Genomic DNA, 19,666 nt, shown 5'->3' on the forward strand with positions numbered 1-19,666 from the left:
CTGTTTTCACAAAAAGGCACATACTGCTACACACATATCAACATGAGACAATTCAACGGGATATAGTACAGAAATGTGACTAGAAAATATGAAGCCTCTGACAGACTCGAGCATTCAACAAGCAAAAATACAGTAGATGTGGGAGGGAGCGTCTGATAGTCCCCTCCTGAGAGTGTGGGAGGGAGCGTCTGATAGTCCCCTCCTGAGAGTGTGGGAGGGAGCGTCTGATAGTCCCCTCCTGAGAGTGTGGGAGGGAGCGTCTGATAGTCCCCTCCTGAGAGTGTGGGAGGGAGCGTCTGATAGTCCCCTCCTGAGAGTGTGGGAGGGAGCGTCTGATAGTCCCCTCCTGAGAGTGTGGGAGGGAGCGTCTGATAGTCCCCTCCTGAGAGTGTGGGAGGGAGCGCCTGATAGTCCCCTCCTGAGAGTGTGGGAGGGAGCGCCTGATAGTCCCCTCCTGAGAGTGTGGGAGGGAGCGCCTGATAGTCCCCTCCTGAGAGTGTGGGAGGGAGCGCCTGATAGTCCCCTCCTGAGAGTGTGGGAGGGAGCGCCTGATAGTCCCCTCCTGAGAGTGTGGGAGGGAGTGCCTTTCTAAGGAGTTTTTCCCTAGCCACTGTTGCTTGCTCTTTGGGTTTTTAGGCTGGGTTTCTGTATAAGTACTATGTGACATCCACTGACGTAAAAAGGGCTTTATAAATACACTTGATTGATTGATTGAAAGAGAAAGTTGGCGTGAGAGGGGGAGTGTGAGTGAGCGAGAGATCCACTACTGTAGGGAGATGAGAGGAGTTACAGAAGAGAGACCGGGGAACATACAGTCACATGTCTTGCACTGCCAATGTCAGGAAGTTGAGCCCTGACTCAGGAACAGCAGTGAGCCTGTGATCAGACAGAAAACATCCTCTGCCACTGAACACAGAACTGAGATCAGTGTAGAGAAGAACGGTCTCCAGACTCCCTGCTGAGGCGACATTTCTACTCAGTTTGCTGGAAGCCTAAAGCTCTCCCATTTTAAAGTAAATATCAGTCATTTTCTTCAAGGCAAAGAGAGGGCTTTCTTCTCTTCATCTTACTCTAGCGGGAAACGGTTGTTGATCTCAGCAGAGTAAATATTGTCGCACCATAGTAAATATCGACAACACACCACATAAGGAGGAGGGTCATATTTTTTTTTAAATATCATGCGTGCATGTGTTTACTATCCTCGTGGGCACCGGAAATCACCAAAAGGAGAGTAAAACAAGTACAATTATCCCCTGCAGGGAGAAAGGCTATTTGAAGCCTAGGGTTAGGTTTAGGGAAAATAGGATTTTGAATGGAAAACAATTTTAGGTCCCCACAAGGATAGTAAAACATATGAGGTGTGTGTGTGTGTGTCAGCAGAAGTGATTTCCCTGATAAACAGAGGGAGGGAGAGAGTCTGACACCAATGGTGGGAGGAGGGTCATATTTTAGAGCGAGAGAGCCACTGCTATGTGTGAGAGGAGAGCAGCATGAAAAACCACTTATCACCGTATAACTGGATCTGTGATGCAGCCTCGCGGCCGCTGACAGGCCGTGGCTTGGCTAGTCTGGGGTGTGGCTGAACCAACACATCAGGGACAAAGAGAAATGGCTGGTAAGAGGGCTTGGGGATTTACACCCACAGGACAGCCCATTCTATCTGCACAAATGAATATGTCTGCCGTCACTGAGGTGGAGGGGTCTGAACTGTAGATAGCCGAGGAGGAATTATATTTATCCACCACTGGAACGGATGAACTGTGGAGGAGTGGAGCTTAGCATAGACAGACTGCTCTCAATATATGAGTGCATGGGCTCATGAATGGCACAGCGGTCTAATGCACTGCATCTCGGTGCTAGAAGCGTCACTACAGACACTGGTTCAGTTCCAGACTGAATCACAACCGGCCGTGATTGGGAGTCCCGTAGGGTGGCCCAGCGTCACTAGGGTTTGGCCGGGGTAGGCAGTCATTGTAACTAACTTGCCTAGTATAAATAAAAGGTTGAATAAAATCGTCTCGGTGGATATAGGTATACAGAAAGACAGGGGAGAAGAGGAGCGAAAAAAGGAAGGAGAGAAAGAAATAAAGAGTGACAAAATGTGACTGTGTGTGTAGTCATACATAGCATCTTACCTGTCTGTACGTGTCTTGGTGGTGCTCTTCGTTGCGCGAGTCGTAGTACTGTTCTATGAAACCGAAGTATTCCTGTCTCTTCCTCTGTAGCGTGCTCTCTCTCCTCTCTGTGTTGGCAGGAAGGTAACCCTGGGAAGAAAACACCAGAACAGTTAGGATAGTATAGGGTCCTCAAACTCAACTCAGGACCTCGAAGCCAGTTCCACTCCTTTAAAAAAAAAGATATGTTTTATATTTTCATTTTATTATTTCCCCCTAACCCCGCTAATTGGACAACATAACCTAGGATTCTACTACCAGATTATACATACTATAAACATTTTACGGACGGGAGTATATTTTACATTAGTTTGGTTTGTTTTTAGTCCCATCCGTCAGCCTGCCTTTTCTTTTCATTTACAATCTGTAGAAACTGAGAATAGAAAGGTTGAGTTTTGGTTGAACATCACATCGCAGTTGAAAAATGAATGGCATATATATATATATATATTGTAAATTAAAAGAAAACATTTTTGGTAAGAGCATTATTATTTTATAGACATATTATTGACTTTTGAATTTTCAGATCACCCAGCAATGCAATTAGCAGAGTTAACTCCAAATAAATGTTGCACTTCTTCAGCCATTCCTGTGACCAAAAACAAGCTACATATGGAGAGTACTTAAACAAATGATCTAATGATTCTGTCTCTTCACAGCTAAATCTGTAGAGCTGGTAGGGTTGTATCACCCACATTTGTACAACAATTTGAATTGAAAAACTAAGTGTTCAATACGGCGTTGTTGTGTGTATCAGTTCATAAACCATTGAACAGGTCCAGTGTAAATATATATATGACACAGCTGCCAATTCTTTGGTCCTTAACTGAAACTGGTATACTTTATTTATTTATCACACTTTTCTTTAACCAATTTTGGTCTTTAATGCCAACAGGCCAACAGACACGTTTCTTACTTTCTCCCCTTCCATCTTTGAGGTAATGCTGCAACTTGTTGGTTGCAATTTATATAGAGCAGACATTTCCATATGTTTTTGTTAGCTGCATGTGTGACATACCTCCCTCCACCAGTCATGTGTATGACATCATTTAGAAATAATCATACCGGTTTAGTTTTTTATTATTATTGTTTTTAAATTGTTTTTCTATCAGTTCGCATATTTGAGTTAATCATAAAAATATTTGTTGTAATCATTTCTGTCTTTTCTGGTGGGTTAAACTGATAATGCATCTTCCTATGGCTTGTTTTAAAAATAATGCTATTTTGGAGCTGTAATCTGAATAAAGGGAAAAAGGCCATTCTTGAACACAGGGTTAGCCATTCTTACTAATCTGCTAGAGAACCAGTTCGGATATAAATATAGCTTTTGTATGACTGAAGCCTTTAGTGAGAGGTCTAATGCTTTAATATTTAATCATTTCTGCCCTCCAAATTCATATTCATAATAAACATAACCGTTTAATTTTGTCTGGCTTGCCATGCCAAATAAAATGTAATCTTTTGCACATATTTAAAAAACAAGTTGTTATGTAAAGCCAAGGCGATACGCAAATAAGTAAACTGGGATATGACTAAAGAGTTAAATCAGGGTGATTTTTCCACAAATAGACAGGTATTGTCCTTTCCATGGTAGCAAGATGGCATCTACTTTTGCTAACTTTCCATTCAAAAGGCACTCGCACATCTGAGCGATCTTTGTTGCAGGTGCAAGTAAACAATTGAATAATATGAGAGAAAAAGCGAGAAACCCGCACACTGCTCTTGCTAGTATCACTGCCCTTTATTAAGCTTCACATATCGGCCTCAAGAAGTTAGAAAAATGATCTAGATCTTCTATGAGGCTGTGGAGGGATCCAATTTGTGGATTTCAAAGAAAACATGAATCATCGGCGTACAATGACACTTTTGTATTTATGCCCTGGCTTTCTAGACCCCTTGATACTATTGTTGGATGTGATTTTAATAGCCAACATCTCTATGGCCATAATAAATAGATATGCTGATAGTGGACAACATTGTTTTACTCCTATTGACAGTTTAATTTAATACTATGAGAAGTAGTCATTATTTACTATTTTACAACTTGGGTTACTTTACATAACATTAACCCATTGTATAAGAGATTCTCCAAAATGGAAATATTCCAGGCATTTATATGTAAATTCCAGTCGCACTTTATCAAAAGTATTTTTGAAAGTCAGCTATGAATACCAGGCCTGGTTTCATGGATTTTTCATAGCGTTCTATTGTTTCCAGTACTTGTCTTATATTATCTTTAATCTATTGTCCATGTAGAAAATACTCCTGATTACGATGAATAATATCCCAAAATAACTTTAATTCTATGCATTTTGCTAGAATTTTTGCATCACAACACTGAAGTGTAAGGGGCCACCAATTTTAATGGACAGGATCTTCATATAGTGCATTCAGAAACCTGACTTTTCACATTTTGTTTCCTTACAGCCTTATTCTAAAAATTATTTAATACATTTTGTTTCCTTACACCCTTATTCTAAAATGGATTTAACACATTTTGTTCCTCATCAATCTATACACAATACCCCATAATGACAAAATGAAAATTGGTTTAGACATGTTTGCAAATGTACTAAAAATGAAAATAAAACACAAATACTTTAACATAAGTATTCAGACCTTTTGCTGGGAGACTGGAAATTGAGCTAAGGTGCATCCTGTTTCCATTGATGTTACTTGAGATGTTTCTACAACTTGATTGGAAAGGAGGATACCGAGTCAATTGTACATGTGAATGGGTTCAACTGAAAATGTACCCTCCGCATTTCACCCAACCCCTCTGAATCAGAGAGGTAAGGGGGATGCCTTAAATCGACATCCACGTCATTCTAACAAAATTACAGATTTTTACCTTGTCAGCTCCGGTATTCGATCAAGCAACCTTTCGGTTACTGGCCCACATTTCTACCCACTAGGCCACCTACTGCCCGATTGGAGTCCACCTGTAGTAACTTCAAGTGATTGGACATGATTGGGAAAGGCACACACCGATCCGTAGAGCTCCAAGACAGGATTGTGTTGAGGCACAGATCTGGGGAAGGGTGCCGAAACATTTCTGCAGCATTGAAGCTCCCCAAGAACACAGTGGCCTCCATTCTTAAATGGAAGAAGTTTGAAACCACCGAGACTCTTCCTAGAACTGAGCAAAAATGGGAGAAGGGCGTTGGTCTGGAAGGTGTTGAAAAACTTGACAGAGTTCTAGTGTTCCTCTGTGGAGACGGGAGAACCTTCCAGAAGGACAACCATCTCTGCAGCACTCCAACCATCAAGCCTTTATGGTAGAGTGTCCAGACGGAAGCCACTCCTCAGAAAAAGGCACCGGACAGCCCACTTGGTGCTGCCCAAAGGTGCTTCAACAAAATACTGAGAAAAGGGTCTGAATACTTTTCAGTTATTTATTTTTAATACATTTTCAAACATTTCTAAAAACCTGTTTTGCATTGTCATTATGGGGTAGTGTGTGTAGATTGACAACAACAATCAATTTTAGAATAAGGCTGCAACGTAACAAAATGTGAAAAAAGTCCATGCATTTGAATACTTTCCGAATGCACTGTATTTACCACCTGGGTCGTGTTTCAGTAATAGTGAAATCAGGCCTTGTTCAGTATGATTATCTACCATTGTTATAAGAGTGGTTAAAACTAATAAAAAGGTCCTCTGAGCACATCAAAAACAGGTTGATATACCTCAACTGGTATGCGCCATCCAGCCCTGGGGTTTTCCCCAGACTTAAAATCTTTAATTGCATCAAGAAAGGTTTTAAGATCGAATCCCCTGAGCTGACAAGGTACAAATCTGTCGTTCTGCCCCTGAAGAAGACAGTTAACCCACTGTTCCTAGGCCGTTATTTATACTTAAGTATATTTCATAGCAAATACTTTTACTCAAGTAGAATTTTACGCGCCCAGGCTCTGTCGTGACCGGGAGGTCCGTGGGGCGATGCACAATTGGCCTAGCGTCGTCCGGGTTAGGGAGGGGTTGGCCGGTAGGGATATCCTTGTCTCATCTTGCACCAGCGACTCCTGTGGCGGGCCGGGCACCTAACCAAGGTTGCCAGGTGCACGGTGTTTCCTCCGACACATTGGTGCAGCTGGCTTCTGGGTTGGATGCGCGCTGTGTTAAGAAGCAGTGCGGCTAGGTTGGGTTGTGTATCGGAGGACGCATGACTTTCAACCTTCCTCTCTCCTGAGCCCGTACGGGAGTTGTAGCGATGAGACAAGATAGTAGCTACTAAACAATTGGATACCACGAAATTGGGGAGAAAACGGGGTAAAATTCTAAAAAAAAATAAAAATGTAAAAAATAAAGTAGAATTTTACTGGGTGACTTACACTCTAATCATTTTCTATGAAGGTATCGTTACTTTTACTCAAGTATGAATATTAGGTACTTCTTCCACCACTGACCAGTAGTCCCCAGTCACCTGGTTTCACTTTACAAGCACACAACACGAGAGACCGGAGCCTTGTGAGCAATGTTCCCTCTAAGCACGCACAGCCCCACGAGACTGACGCACAGAAGAAATATCAGCCCTTTTAGTTAACACTATCAACATTTCCCTCCGCTGTGTGAATTGTGAACGAATCAACGCAATATTCGTCACTTTCAATGCAACATACCGAAACAAAAAAACTATGCAAAGTGCATTGAAGTAGGATTCTATTGCATTGCCTGACACAACTCAGGCCCATACTCTACACAGACCGGTGCATCATAACCAACCAGAGCTACAGTATCCCTATACGCAAACAGACCATTGTCATACTTGGATCTGTACCATTCACTTTGAACTGGACTGTGTTTACAGAATGTGTGGTTGCGAATAGATACGTTTGTTTTGCGATCAAACCAACAACTGCATGTAGCCAGGTGTACATTTGTTCATATTCTGTTAGTGAGTTATTAGCCCAGTTATACCTCATTTCTAGTCAGCAATGTCAGAGTGGTTGCTTCCTACAAGAGCACAACACGTGCATTTCTAGCCTTCTTTGAAAATGCAAGTCAGGTAAAGAGCATTTTATCTGCAAGGGGCAGTGTTGTATTTTGGGGCAGTGTTAGCTCATTCAAGCATGTCTCAAAATATAAGCAGCCAATATGCAAAGGGTAGCATAATTTGCCCGATTATCCGTAATAATGGTATGAGAATAATAATGCAATTCATTTTGTAAAGTGGTTTCTTGCAAACTAATACAACATGTTCAGTCACCTTGTCTGAGAGACAAGTGGATAAACAGGTTACTATCAATCGCTACATTTCTTTGAAAAGTCTTATGGAATATAGGCCTTCATTGAACACCACACATTGGCTACTGTAGGCTGAAATACAGAACAGCTAATTCCATGCTAAAATGTATTGCGATGCATTTTCTCCATAGTTTATGCTAAGCAACTCTGATAGGCCTACATTATGATCAAATAGCCACAGCAACCTACTTGGCCACTGTTATACCTGTAACCTAAAGTGAGTACAGCGTCAGTGTTCACAGTAAACGCGGGCCAGAAGTTGCACAGAAATTCCACAAAGTTCGAGTTTGCACTCAGCAGACCTGAAATTTGCTCAGTGCCTACATTTTTTTGAGGGAAATTGCTTGTGAGTCACTCACTGTTGTGCAGCACACACCAGGTGATCTTGTTACATACCATATGGAATTCACAAGTAAGTGGTTGTCAGATAAATATCTTATAACTATTAAGTTAACCCGTCTAAAGTGTGCTAAAAGCTCCGAAGACGTGCATTTGGTTTTCCAATTTAGTAGCTCGCTAGCTAAATGGTTAGCTTCTTCCAAAATCAAGCTTCACTTGGTAACAGCAGAGAAACCCCTCCTGGATCCAGAGCCTTGCTGTTTAATATTTGTTTTGTGCATGCCGAAAACTAAGTAGCTTTTTTTAGTTACTTGTGTACTTGTAGGGTTTAGTTCATATATTAAATGACTGTATAAAATGCTTGCAATGCACTCGTTCGCATTTAGTTCTCATTCTCTATGGATTTTTACATGTACTTGTTAGCATTGCTAACCTTCGGATTACAGTGGGTTTTGAAAACAGCTAATATCCCAGTATGGCACAAGGTCTGTTTGAAGGTATGATAATCTGGATACCACCCAAGCATATACCACCCTATACTTTGAGTCAAACATACATATTTGAATCAATTCACTGGAGAGAAGAAAAAAAAACCTGCCCATGCTAGCCTTGTGAGTAGTCGAGAACGATTCATCACAAGCCTAGCATTATACACTAGTCTAGTCACGCACATACACACCCATGCATCCACACACATTGTGGGAACTACGTTAGGGGATACAGTAACTTCCAATCACTTTGAATCTGCTAAAAACGGACTGGGCTCCAGTGGGCACCAGGCTGGGAAAAAGTAGTGCACTACTCTATGTAGGGATGAGGGGGCCATTTGGGACACACCCTAACTGTTCGAGCACTTTACTACTGACACAGGTCCACTGCATCAGCAAATGTTTCAGTATGGCAGAGGAATTTGAAAAGGGAACTGTTAAGGTTGTTGGCCATATTATTCTCTTCATATCAACCCACATTCAATAACAGATGGGCAGAGATTAATGCAAAGAGGGTCGAGGGCCTAACAATGGTATAACATTGAAAACACACTCGCACACACCGGATACAAACACACCTCTCCTCCAGTGAGAATGTATCTAGCTACAGTATACATCATATGTCTAGTCCTGCTGGTGTAGACTAGGCCCATAGTGATACAGTAATTGATTGCCTGGAAATCTACAGCCCCAGAAAACCATTCATCTCTGGAGCAGTTGAGACTTGTGCCCATTCTTCACTCCCACGGCACAACAAATAGCTCTTACAACAAGACGTATGTGTGCCAGGCAGCCCCCTGAGCACTGGCTATAAGGGCCATTACCATATGTCCATGTAATCACGCTGACTTGATAATGTGCCTTAAAAGGGAGGAGGTGAGGGTTGCTATTCTAATGTTGGTGACAGAGGAAGGTCAAGTATTTCAAGAGACTCAGAAGTATTATCCGAGTGCTACTGCTGTGAGATATGCAGTGGATAGCTAGGTTGGGTGGGGTCAAAACCTTTTGAAAACTCCATTAACCCTCCTGCTGTGTCCCAGTCGAATTGGACCAACTTACAAGTTCTCTCTGAAAAATGTAGTTCATTTAATCTGATTGTCATACGGCTCCATGACAAAATAAATGTTGATGATTTTCATAACACTTTGGGTGTTTCGGGTCAAAAGTGACCGGTCATTAGAAATGAATGGGTGAGACAATGTCTAAAATTGAGTTCAGGCACATGCCAATTCATCAGATGGACACACTTGCTCTCCCAGACCACCACATTTGAGCACGTGAACCACCCCCTTCTTGGCTTCCATGGCAACGCCCCCAAAAAGAATCTTTCCCCACCTGTTGGCATTCTCACAAACAATCTCAACATTGCTTCATTAATATATAGAACTTCTCTCGCAGCTCTGGTATATAAAGCTTTTTTGAGGCCTTGCTCACAATTCATTCTGAGGCGGCACAATTACCAAACGATATACTGTATGCGAGGCTCTTGATCATATCTTTGATCATGACACTGGTGAGGAGGAGAGAGTCCTTGTTAAACTTTGACAAAGTAGTCTGATAAATAGCACAATAGGTTTCAACTGAGTATGTTACAGTCAAAATAATCCATACATTGTTTTTTAACTCAAAAACGAGTTGTATGAGCTCAGGTCAATGAGGCCTACAGTCCATAAATAGCAAATAGAAGTTCAAAACATGTAACGTTCACAAGAACTTAAGTTGATAAAAAGATCTAACAACATTTGGTGATAATATATGTATTATAGATTTATAATCAGCAATAATGGGGCGGTCATTTTGGACCAGGAACACATAATTAACATGAAACGAACACAACGGGAGGGTTAACTCAGGATGTGGGGGGGAAGTTTCATTCATGAATTGAGAGATGAGAAATTGGTTACTTTATTGATGGAACATGTTGGACTTCACCAACCTTTAGAAATTTCAGCAGTGACTGAGTCAGAACATGAATAGAAGCGAGTCAAAAGGAGTGAGTCCTTCAAAAGTTTCAAACCACTCCGTCAAACAGTACAAGCACAGTTTGAGTAAGTCACAAAGTGGTTAGAGAATGTTGGAGGTGGGCTGGCAGTGTGTTTAGCTGGATACAGTAGAGAGCACATTAAACATAGTAATTTGGTAGGTGAAGAGAAAAATCTGTCAATAGTAATACATTATTGATCAGCGCAAGCATTTAGTTCCAAGTAGGTTCAAGAGGATTGTCTCTTCCTTTGGAGTCAGGACTGTCATAGTTGTGCGCAGATGTGCTCTAAAGCCAGGCAGGTACACAAACCACAGTTAGGTAAATTAAATTCCTGAAATGAATCCCCCCAAAAACATTTCCAATGAATTTCAGCCCTGCCACAAAAGGACCAGCTGACATGTCAGTGATTCTCTGGTTAACACAGGTGTGAGTGTTGACGAGGACAAGGCTGGAGATCACTCTGTCATGCTGATTGAGTTCGAATAACAGACTGGAAGCTTCAAAACGAGGGTGGTGCTTGGAATCATTGTTCTTCCTCTGTCAATCATGGTTACCTGCAAGGAAACATGTGCCGTCATCATTGCTTTGCACAAAAAGAGCTTCACAGGCAAGGATATTGCTGCCAGCGGTTCAATTGTTGTGAAGAAGGCTTCAGGCCGCCCAAGAAAGTGCAGCAAACGCCAGGATCATCTCCTAAAGTTGATTCAGCTGCGGGATCGGGGCACCACCAGTACATAGCTTGCTCAGGAATGGCAGCAGGCAGGTAGGTGTGAGTGCATCTGCACGCACAGTGAGGTGTAGACCTTTGGAGGATGGCCTGGTGTCAAGAAGGGCAGCAAAGAAGCCACTTCGCTCCAGGAAAAACATCAGGGACAGACTAATATTCTGCAAAAGATACAGGGATTGGACTGCTGAGGACTGGGGTAAAGTCATTTTCTCTGATGAATCCCCTTCCCGATTGTTTGGGGCATCCGGAAAAAGGCTTGTCCGGAGAAGACGAGGTGAGCGCTACCATCAGTCCTGTGTCCTGCCAACAGTAAAGCATTCTGAGACCATTCATGTGTGGGGTTGCTTCTCAGCCAAGGGAGTGGACTCACTCACAATTTTGCATAGGAACACATCCTCCGAGAGCAACTTCTCCCAACCATCCAAGAACAGAACAATGCCTTTTCCAGCATGATGGAGCACCTTGCCATAAGGCAAAAGTGATAACGAAGTGGCTCGGGGAACAAAACATCGATATTTTGGGTCCATGGTCAGGAAACTCCCCAGACCTTAGTCCCACTGAGAACTTGTGGTCAATCCTCAAGAGGCGGGTGGACAAACAAAAACCCACAAATTCTGACACACTCCAAGCATAGATTATGCAAGAATGGGCTGCCATCAGTCAGGACGTGGCCCAGAAGTTAATTGACAGCATGCCAGGGCAGATTGCAGATGTCTTGAAAAAGAAGGGTCAACACTGCAAGTATTGACTCTTTGCATCAACTTCAAGTAATTGTCAATAAAAGCCTTTGACACTTATGAAATGCTTGTAATTATACTTCAGTATTCCGTAGTAACATCTGACAAAAATATCTAAAGACACTGAAGCAGCAAACTTTTTGGAAATTAATAATTGTGTCATTCTCAAAAATAGTCTCGCTATTTTTGTTTTAAAGCTGCTTTTAAATTACGCATTGTTGGTTGGGGGCTCGTAAGTAATCATTTCACTGTGAAGTCTACACCTGTTGTATTCGGCGCATGTGAATACAATTCGATTTGATTTGATCAGAACGAAACGATTGGATAATACATTTAGGTTCAAACCCCTGGTTCATGCATGATACTACCAGTCCACTCTGGGATTTGTTAGATTGCTCAGTCACTGCAATTCGAACTAAATTCAACAAACTTCCATCCACCACACTTACAGATGCAATCAAATACATTGGCACTGTTACACTTTACTATGGAGTGCAATGAAGAATGTTCTGTTTATTCATTTCCAAAACTGATTGAATAGCTATTTCATATCAAAAGTATTTGTCACATGCGCCGAATACAACAGGTGTAGACTTTACAGCGAAATGCTTACAAGCCCTTAAATCAGCAATGCAGTTTAAGAGAGAGTTAATGAAATATTAAAGTTAAAAATAAAAAAAATGTTGAATCAATCAAATAAAAAAAAAACGTAACAAGAAATGTACATAATAACGAGGTTATATACAGGGGGAACCGGTACATGTCAATAGTCATGGTGGCCATTTGATTATTTGTTCAGCAGTCTTATGGCTTGGGGGTAGAAGCTGTTAATGAGCCTTCAGGTCCTGTACCGCTTGCCGTGCAGTAGCAGAGAGAACAGTCTAAGACTTGGGTGACTGGAGTCCTTGACAATTCTTTGGGCCTTCCTCTGACAGCACCTAGTATATAGATCCTGGATGTCAGGAAACTTGGCCCCAGGGATATTTTTACTCATGTAGGCGCCTGCAACTTATCATGTGAGAAATTACACAGCAAAAGGACAACCATTGCCTCCAACCAAGTTAATATGAATATTCAATCATTAATTTTCTCCTTACAGTAAAAAAATCTCAATTCCAGTTTGAGGTCATTTGCAGTTGCAAACACTAAAAGTTGTCATTTTATTGTTTTACTTAAAAGAAATTGAATAATGCAAGGGTGCCAATTTAATTTGACTATCTGTTCTTGTGCTTCAGAAAATGAGAAGAATCAATAGCCTTGCCCTTGTGGAAGTTTTTGAAGAGGGGAAAGTAAAACTATAAGGTGCTGACAGTCAGTAGGTAACTATCACAGCTGGCCAGCCTAGATACATCTAAAGACCCCCTTTAACTTGCTGTTGATTATTTTCTCCAATAATCGCTTTGTCAATCCATGGGCTGGCACCTGACACAAACACACAATCTGTTCTCCCATCGCTCTCCCACTAAAAAATAAGCTTAAGGAATCAATTTGGGAAGTAAATGAAATCTTTATTTTCTACAAAAAACAAAAATCTACTTAGTAGAGCACTGGAGAGGCTTGTTGAAGTCTGAACAGTGTGTGTGTGTGTGTGTGTGTGTGTGTGTGTGTGTGTGTGTGTGTGCAGCAGGTTGTGTGAAGTCAGCAGGATGAAGAGAATTGATTTTGCATTAAAACAACAGCGCCTCAAACGGTGACGGCAGCTCCGTCTGCTCCCACAGAGGCCTGACGAGTCATCGCTCTTGTTTAAAGATGATGCCCTGCTGTTTTAATTCTCATGGCAAAAATCACTAACACACAAACACAGGACTAGATGCAGAAAGACATCACCATATACAGAAGAGGGATACCAAGAAGACAAGAGACACACACATACACACACCAACCCTCACCACACAAAGGGTCCAACAGAGTGGAGCTCCAGCTCCGAGTCAGGATGACAGACTATACAGACATAGGCAGATGAAGGTCAGACAGGTGAACTAGATATGGCTGTGTGTGCTACCCGGGCTAACCAGGTGGCACTGCACCACCACAATATCACGCCCCCAAAAAATAGAATATGAAAATCAGGTAACTTGGCATAAAACGCCACCCTACCTCAAAATCAGTGTATTTGGAGTGATTTTTTTTTTTTTAAAGTGATAGATTACATTTTTGAGTGGCAACCAGGGAAAGTGTTGGGGGATAAAATGGTGATGGTTTCTGTGAGAAGTACCAGCAAGGGGCATGTTAGCCCGGCTGTGAAATATGGTCATGAAAGTGTTTGGACCAGAGTTAAGCTGGTTGTAGCTGCTACATTTCTGGTTTAGTGGCACGGTTTATTATTTTTTTATTTCACCTTTATTTAACCAGGTAGGTTAGTTGAGAACAAGTCCTCATTTACAACTGCGACCTGGCCAAGATAAAGCAAAGCAGTGCGATACAGACAACAGAGTTACACATGGAATAAACAGGCATATAGTCAATAACACAAAGAAAAAATAAAGTATATTTACAGTGTGTGCAAATGGCGTGAGGAGGTAAGGCAATAATTAGGCCATAGTAGCGAAATAATTTCAATTTAGCAGATTAACACGAGTGATAAATGAGCAGATGATGATGTGTAAGTAGAGATACTGGTGCGCAAAAGAGCAGAAAAGTAAATAAAAACAATATGGGGATGAGGTATGTAGATTGGGTGGGCTATTTACAGATGGACTATGTACAGCTGCAGCGATCGGTTAGCTGCTCAGAGAGCTGATGTTTTTTGTTAGTGAGGGAAAAATATATAAATATAAGTTGTTTTGAGTGCAGAGATTTGATTTTCAAGATACAGTTTCTATATCTCTCATTGCATATGAAATCAATCAATAAAAACGGCTTTGGAAAAAGGCCCTTGATTGATATAGAATGATCCATAGGCCTAAATGCTATAGCTAGCATGCTGTGCTATGTGTATGAGCCCTACACCAGGCTATATATATATGTCACATCTGGCCTTGCAGCCATATCAATACCACAAAGCCAGTTGCAGCTGCTGCTTTACCAGCACTTAACATTGAACAATTCCGCTCCATTAGGAAAGTGTACACATTGCCACGGGCGGCTCAGCCATTTTTAACACTGAAAATCCACTTAATTGACTTCCTCCAGGCACTGGAACCCAAGTGGACGATTCTTCTTTAAAAGCTCTTTATTATTCCAGAAAAGCTGCTTCTTTTTCATAGGGCTGGAAGCTTCCTCTGTGTCTTATGGCACAGACAGAGATGAGTCTAAACATAACTGTAGCGTAGCTAAGCGTAAAGAGATACTGCCCAGGGAGAGGTAGACTGAGGAGGATATAAAAATAAAAACTCATTCACTGTTTTCTTACCTTATAATTCCCTCCGTTTCCTAATAATGATTGAGACAGTTACGTATAATTTGTGCAGTCCGGTGTTAAAATGCAACTGGGGGCGGGGGGGGTGGAAGGTGATGCAGCATTAAAATGTATTAACAACTTTGAAAGAGACAAGCAGGCATTTTCCTGGGGAGGAACTACTGCTTGCCCTAACCTGCCTCTGGAAAAGAACAAATTGAATATCCACGGCACGATCGGGAGCAGAGAAGGTCACAGGGGACGCGTCGAGAGTGAAGTTTTATTATGTGGCTCCAAGTTTATGGAATAGCGGTAGAGGGTGGAGAATAGATTCTCAGAGGCTCTCCTGTCTATCGCAGACCGCATCTTGACAGAGAGGATTTAAAAGGTCGGGGGAGTGTTCAGATATCCCAGGATCCTTCGGGGGAGGATAAGGATGGCATGTTGCAGGGATTTGGCATCTCCTTCCATCTCCTCCCTTTCCATTTCTTTTTGCAAGCCACACACTTGCATCCCTCATGTGTCTGTCGCACAGCATAGGCCTATATTCAACATTCTGTGGGACAAGTCTGGGGGTCTAAGGGAACACAGAACACCAAGCCGTTGAGAGCCAGAAGCGCAACCTGATAGGGTGATATTGAATTTGGATATTGATGACTAATCTGAATCGGATAGCCCTATTGGATTGTTGTGCTACCATCATCAGCAAAAGACAAGGTGATTCTACTGACAGACAAATCCCAGATTGAGTGCAATGTACTGTAACCCATTACTTCCCTAAAGTATCTATTACCCCCCTTTTTCCTGTCCTGCTAAGCATTCGAAATGTTATGAGTACTTTTCGGGAATCCGGGAAAATGTATGGAGTAAAAAGTACATTATTGTCGTTAGGAAAAGTGTTCAAGTAAATGTAGTCAAGTATTTTTTACTTAAGAACTTTACACCACTGCATCTCAGCCCCTCAGACAGAACTTGCGGACCTCTGACACTAATTTGTGTTAACAAAATCTTTGCCATACCCCTAAGCAATATAATAAGCTTTTGTCTGTGTACACAGCAATTAATGTGAAAGTCACACCACTCAAAGTAATGCTCCACACACTGCAGTGATCACCAGACTGAAGTCACCCACTAGTTTGGTCACTGTAAACTGCAACAATAGCTTAATGAGTCTTGTGAATACATTATTTGTGCCTGGCAATTAATTTTTTAAATGGGGGTAAAGAACGTTATTCATCTCCATGAATGACAAGGAGAGACCGAGAGAGACACAGAGACCGAGAGAGAGACCGAGAGAGAGACCGAGAGACAGAGAGACAGAGAGACAGAGAGAGCTGGAGGTAAGGCAGGTGGAGCTGGACCAACCACATTGGACACTATGGAACCACAAAGCCTTCATTCTTTTATCCTGGAATAACCAAGGCCATCTGCCTTTGGCCTCACGAGCAGGAACCTGGACTTCATCAAAGAAATCGGAAATACAGACATTGTCATCCTAAAAGAAACCTGGTATAGAGGAGACGGACCCACTGGTTGCCCTCTAGGTTACAGAGAGCTGGTAGTTCCATCCACTAAACTACCAGGTGTGAAACAGGAAAGAGACTCAGGGGTTATGATAATTTGGTATAGAGCAGACCTAACTCACACCATCATATTAATCAAAACAGGAACATTTTACATTTGGCTAGAAATTGAAAAGGGAATTATCTTAAGAGAAAAATGTCCTCCTTTTTGCTACCTTTAACCCCCCACTAGAATCCCCATAGTTTAAAATGAAGACTGATTTTCCCCCTCCAGGATGGAGAAGCTATCATTTCCAGGGACATACTAGTCCGTGTTGACCTAAATGCCAGAACGGGACAAGAACCTGACACCCTCAGCACACAGGGGGACAAACGCCTGCCTGGAGTTGACAGCATTCCCTACCCCATATGCCCCCTAGGCACAACTATGACAACATAACCAACAAAAACGGGTCACAACCTCCTGCAGCTCTGTCGCACGCTGGGTATGTACATAGTCAAGTGGTAGGCTTTGAGGAGACTCCTATGGTAGGTACACCTAGAGCTCATCTCTTGGCAGTAGTACTGTAGACTACTCTATCGCTGACCTCAACCCAGAGTCTCTCAGAGCGTTCACTGTCAGCCCACTGACACCTCGATCAGATCACAGCAAAATCAGTCAACTTGAACAGAAAAATAATCATGAGGCATCAAAGCAATATCAAAGTAATATTAAATGCTATAGATGGAAGGAATATAGTTTCGAAACCTACCAAAAAACAATTCTGCAACAAATTCAATCCCTTTTAGACAACTTCCAGAACAAAACGTTCAACTGTAATAGTGAAGGTGTAAACTTGGCAGTAGAAAATCTCCATCTGACCTCTCAGCTTCCCTATCAAATCTAAAAAATCTCAAGTAGAAAACTGAAGAAAATTAACAACAATGACAAATGGTTTGATAAAGAATACAAAAATCTAATAAATTAATTGAGAAACCTGTCCAACCATAAACACACAGACTCGGAAAACCTGATGGTGAATCACTAAAACAACACAGAAATACACTACAGAAAAAGAAGGAACAGCACGTCAGAAATCAGCTCAATGTAATTGAAGAATCCATAGACTAACCAATTCTGGGAACATTGGAAAACACTAAACAAACAACAAGAATTATCTCCCCAAAATCGAGATGTTTGGGTAAACCACTTCTCCAATCTTTTTGGCTCTATAACAAAGAACAAACAGAAAAAACATATACATGATCAAATACAAATCAATTTAAGACTACCAGAAGCCACTGGATTGTCAAATAACCTTGAACTACAGGACAAAATAAAAACCCTGCTACCCAAAAAGGTTGTGGTGTTGATGGTATCCTCAATGAAATAATCAAACATACAGACAAAATATTCCAATTGGCAATACCAAAACTAACATCATCCTTAGATCTGGCGTCATCCCCAATATTTGGAACCAAGGACTGATCACCCCAATCCACAAAAGTGGAGACAATTGTGACCCCAATAACTACCATGGAATACGCGACAACAGCAACCTTAGGAAAATCCTCTGCATTATCATTAACTGCAGACTCGTACATTTCCTCAGTGAAAACAATGTACTGAGCAAATGTCCGTGTTTTCTAACAGTTGTAATACTGTGTCCTCCCGTGGTGGTGAGAAACTGTTAGGCTTGCAGAAAATTATGAAACATGTTGCAGATTAAACAATGTACAGTGGGGCAAAAAACTATTTAGTCAGCCACCAATTGTGCAAGTTCTCCCACTTAAAAAGATGAGGCGCCTGTAATTTTCATAGGTGCACTTCAACTATGACAGACAAAATTAGGGAATTAAAATCCAGAAAATCACATTGTAGGATTTTTCATGAATTTATTTGCAAATTATGGTGGAAAATAAGTATTTGGTCAATAGCAAGTTTATTTTTGTAATGTCTATTCTTTTGGAACTTCTGTGGAGTACTTTTTACTGTTAAATTTATTGTTTATTTTACTTTTGTATATTATGTACTTCACTTGCTTTGGCAATGTAAACATACAGTTGAAGTCGGAAGTTTACATTTAGGTTGGAGTCATTAAAACTTTTTCAACCACTCCAAATGTCTTGTTAACAAACTATAGTTTTGGCAAGTCAGTTATGACATCTAGTTTGTGCATGACACAAGTAAATCTTTCCTACAATTGTTTACAGAGATTATTTCCCTGTATCACAATTACAGTGTGTCAGAAGTTTACATACATTAAGTTGACTGGGCCTTTAAGGAGAATTTTATAACACTTGTATTTATCAACATTTATAATGAGTATTTCTGTGAATTCATGTGGCTCTCTGCAATATCACTGCATGTTTTGGAACTACTGAACATAACACGCCAACGTAAAATAAGATTTTTGGATATAAATATGAACGTTACCGAACAAAACATACATGTCCTATGAGTGTCATCTGATGAAGATCAAAGGTTAGTGATTCATTTTATCTCCATTTGTGCTTTTTGTGACTCCTCTCTTTGGCTGGAGAAAATGGCAGGGTTTTTCTGTGAGTTGGTGGTTACCTAACAATCGTTTGTGGAGCTTTCGCTGTAAAGCCTTTTTGAAATCAGCCACTGTGGCTGGATTAACGAGAATTTTATCTTTAAAATGGTGCCTAATACTTGTATGTTTGAGAAATTTGATTTATGAGATTTCTGTTGATTTTATATGGCGCCCTGCAAATTCATTGGCTGTTGGCGAGGGATTCCGCTAGCGGAAAGTAGTTCTGGTCCTACACAGGTTAAACAGCTTGGAAAATTCCAGAAAACAATGTCATGGCTTTAGAAGCGTCTGATCGGCTAATTTACATCATTTGAGTCAATTGGAGGTGTACCTGTGAAATCATTTCAAGGCCTACCATCAAACTCAGTGCCTCATTGCATGACATCATGGGAAAATCAAACGAAATCAGCCAAGACCTCAGAAAAAAATTGTAGACCTCCACAAGTCTGGTTCATCTTTGGGAGCAACTTCCAAACGCCTGAAGGTACCACGTTCATCTGTACAAACAATAGTACGCAAGTATAAACACCATGGGACCACGCAACTGTCATACTGCCAAGGAAGGAGATGCGT

At 41.3% G+C, this 19,666-nt stretch overlaps 1 protein-coding gene across 4 annotated transcripts in view; it reads right to left on the reverse strand.

Annotated features, from left to right (window-relative positions):
- tbc1d22a (TBC1 domain family, member 22a) overlaps window positions 1-19,666 on the reverse strand; it is a 181,392-nt gene that overhangs the window by 124,970 nt on the left and 36,756 nt on the right. For all 4 annotated transcript variants that reach the window (XM_029630023.2, XM_029630021.2, XM_029630022.2 and 1 more), the window contains exon 7: window positions 2,136-2,264. In XM_029630023.2, the coding sequence (XP_029485883.1) occupies window positions 2,136-2,264 (129 nt within the window). The remainder of the gene's footprint in view (window positions 1-2,135; window positions 2,265-19,666) is intronic.

The sequence above is a fragment of the Oncorhynchus nerka genome, linkage group LG23, assembly GCF_034236695.1.
Source record: "Oncorhynchus nerka isolate Pitt River linkage group LG23, Oner_Uvic_2.0, whole genome shotgun sequence".
Lineage (NCBI taxonomy): Eukaryota > Metazoa > Chordata > Actinopteri > Salmoniformes > Salmonidae > Oncorhynchus > Oncorhynchus nerka.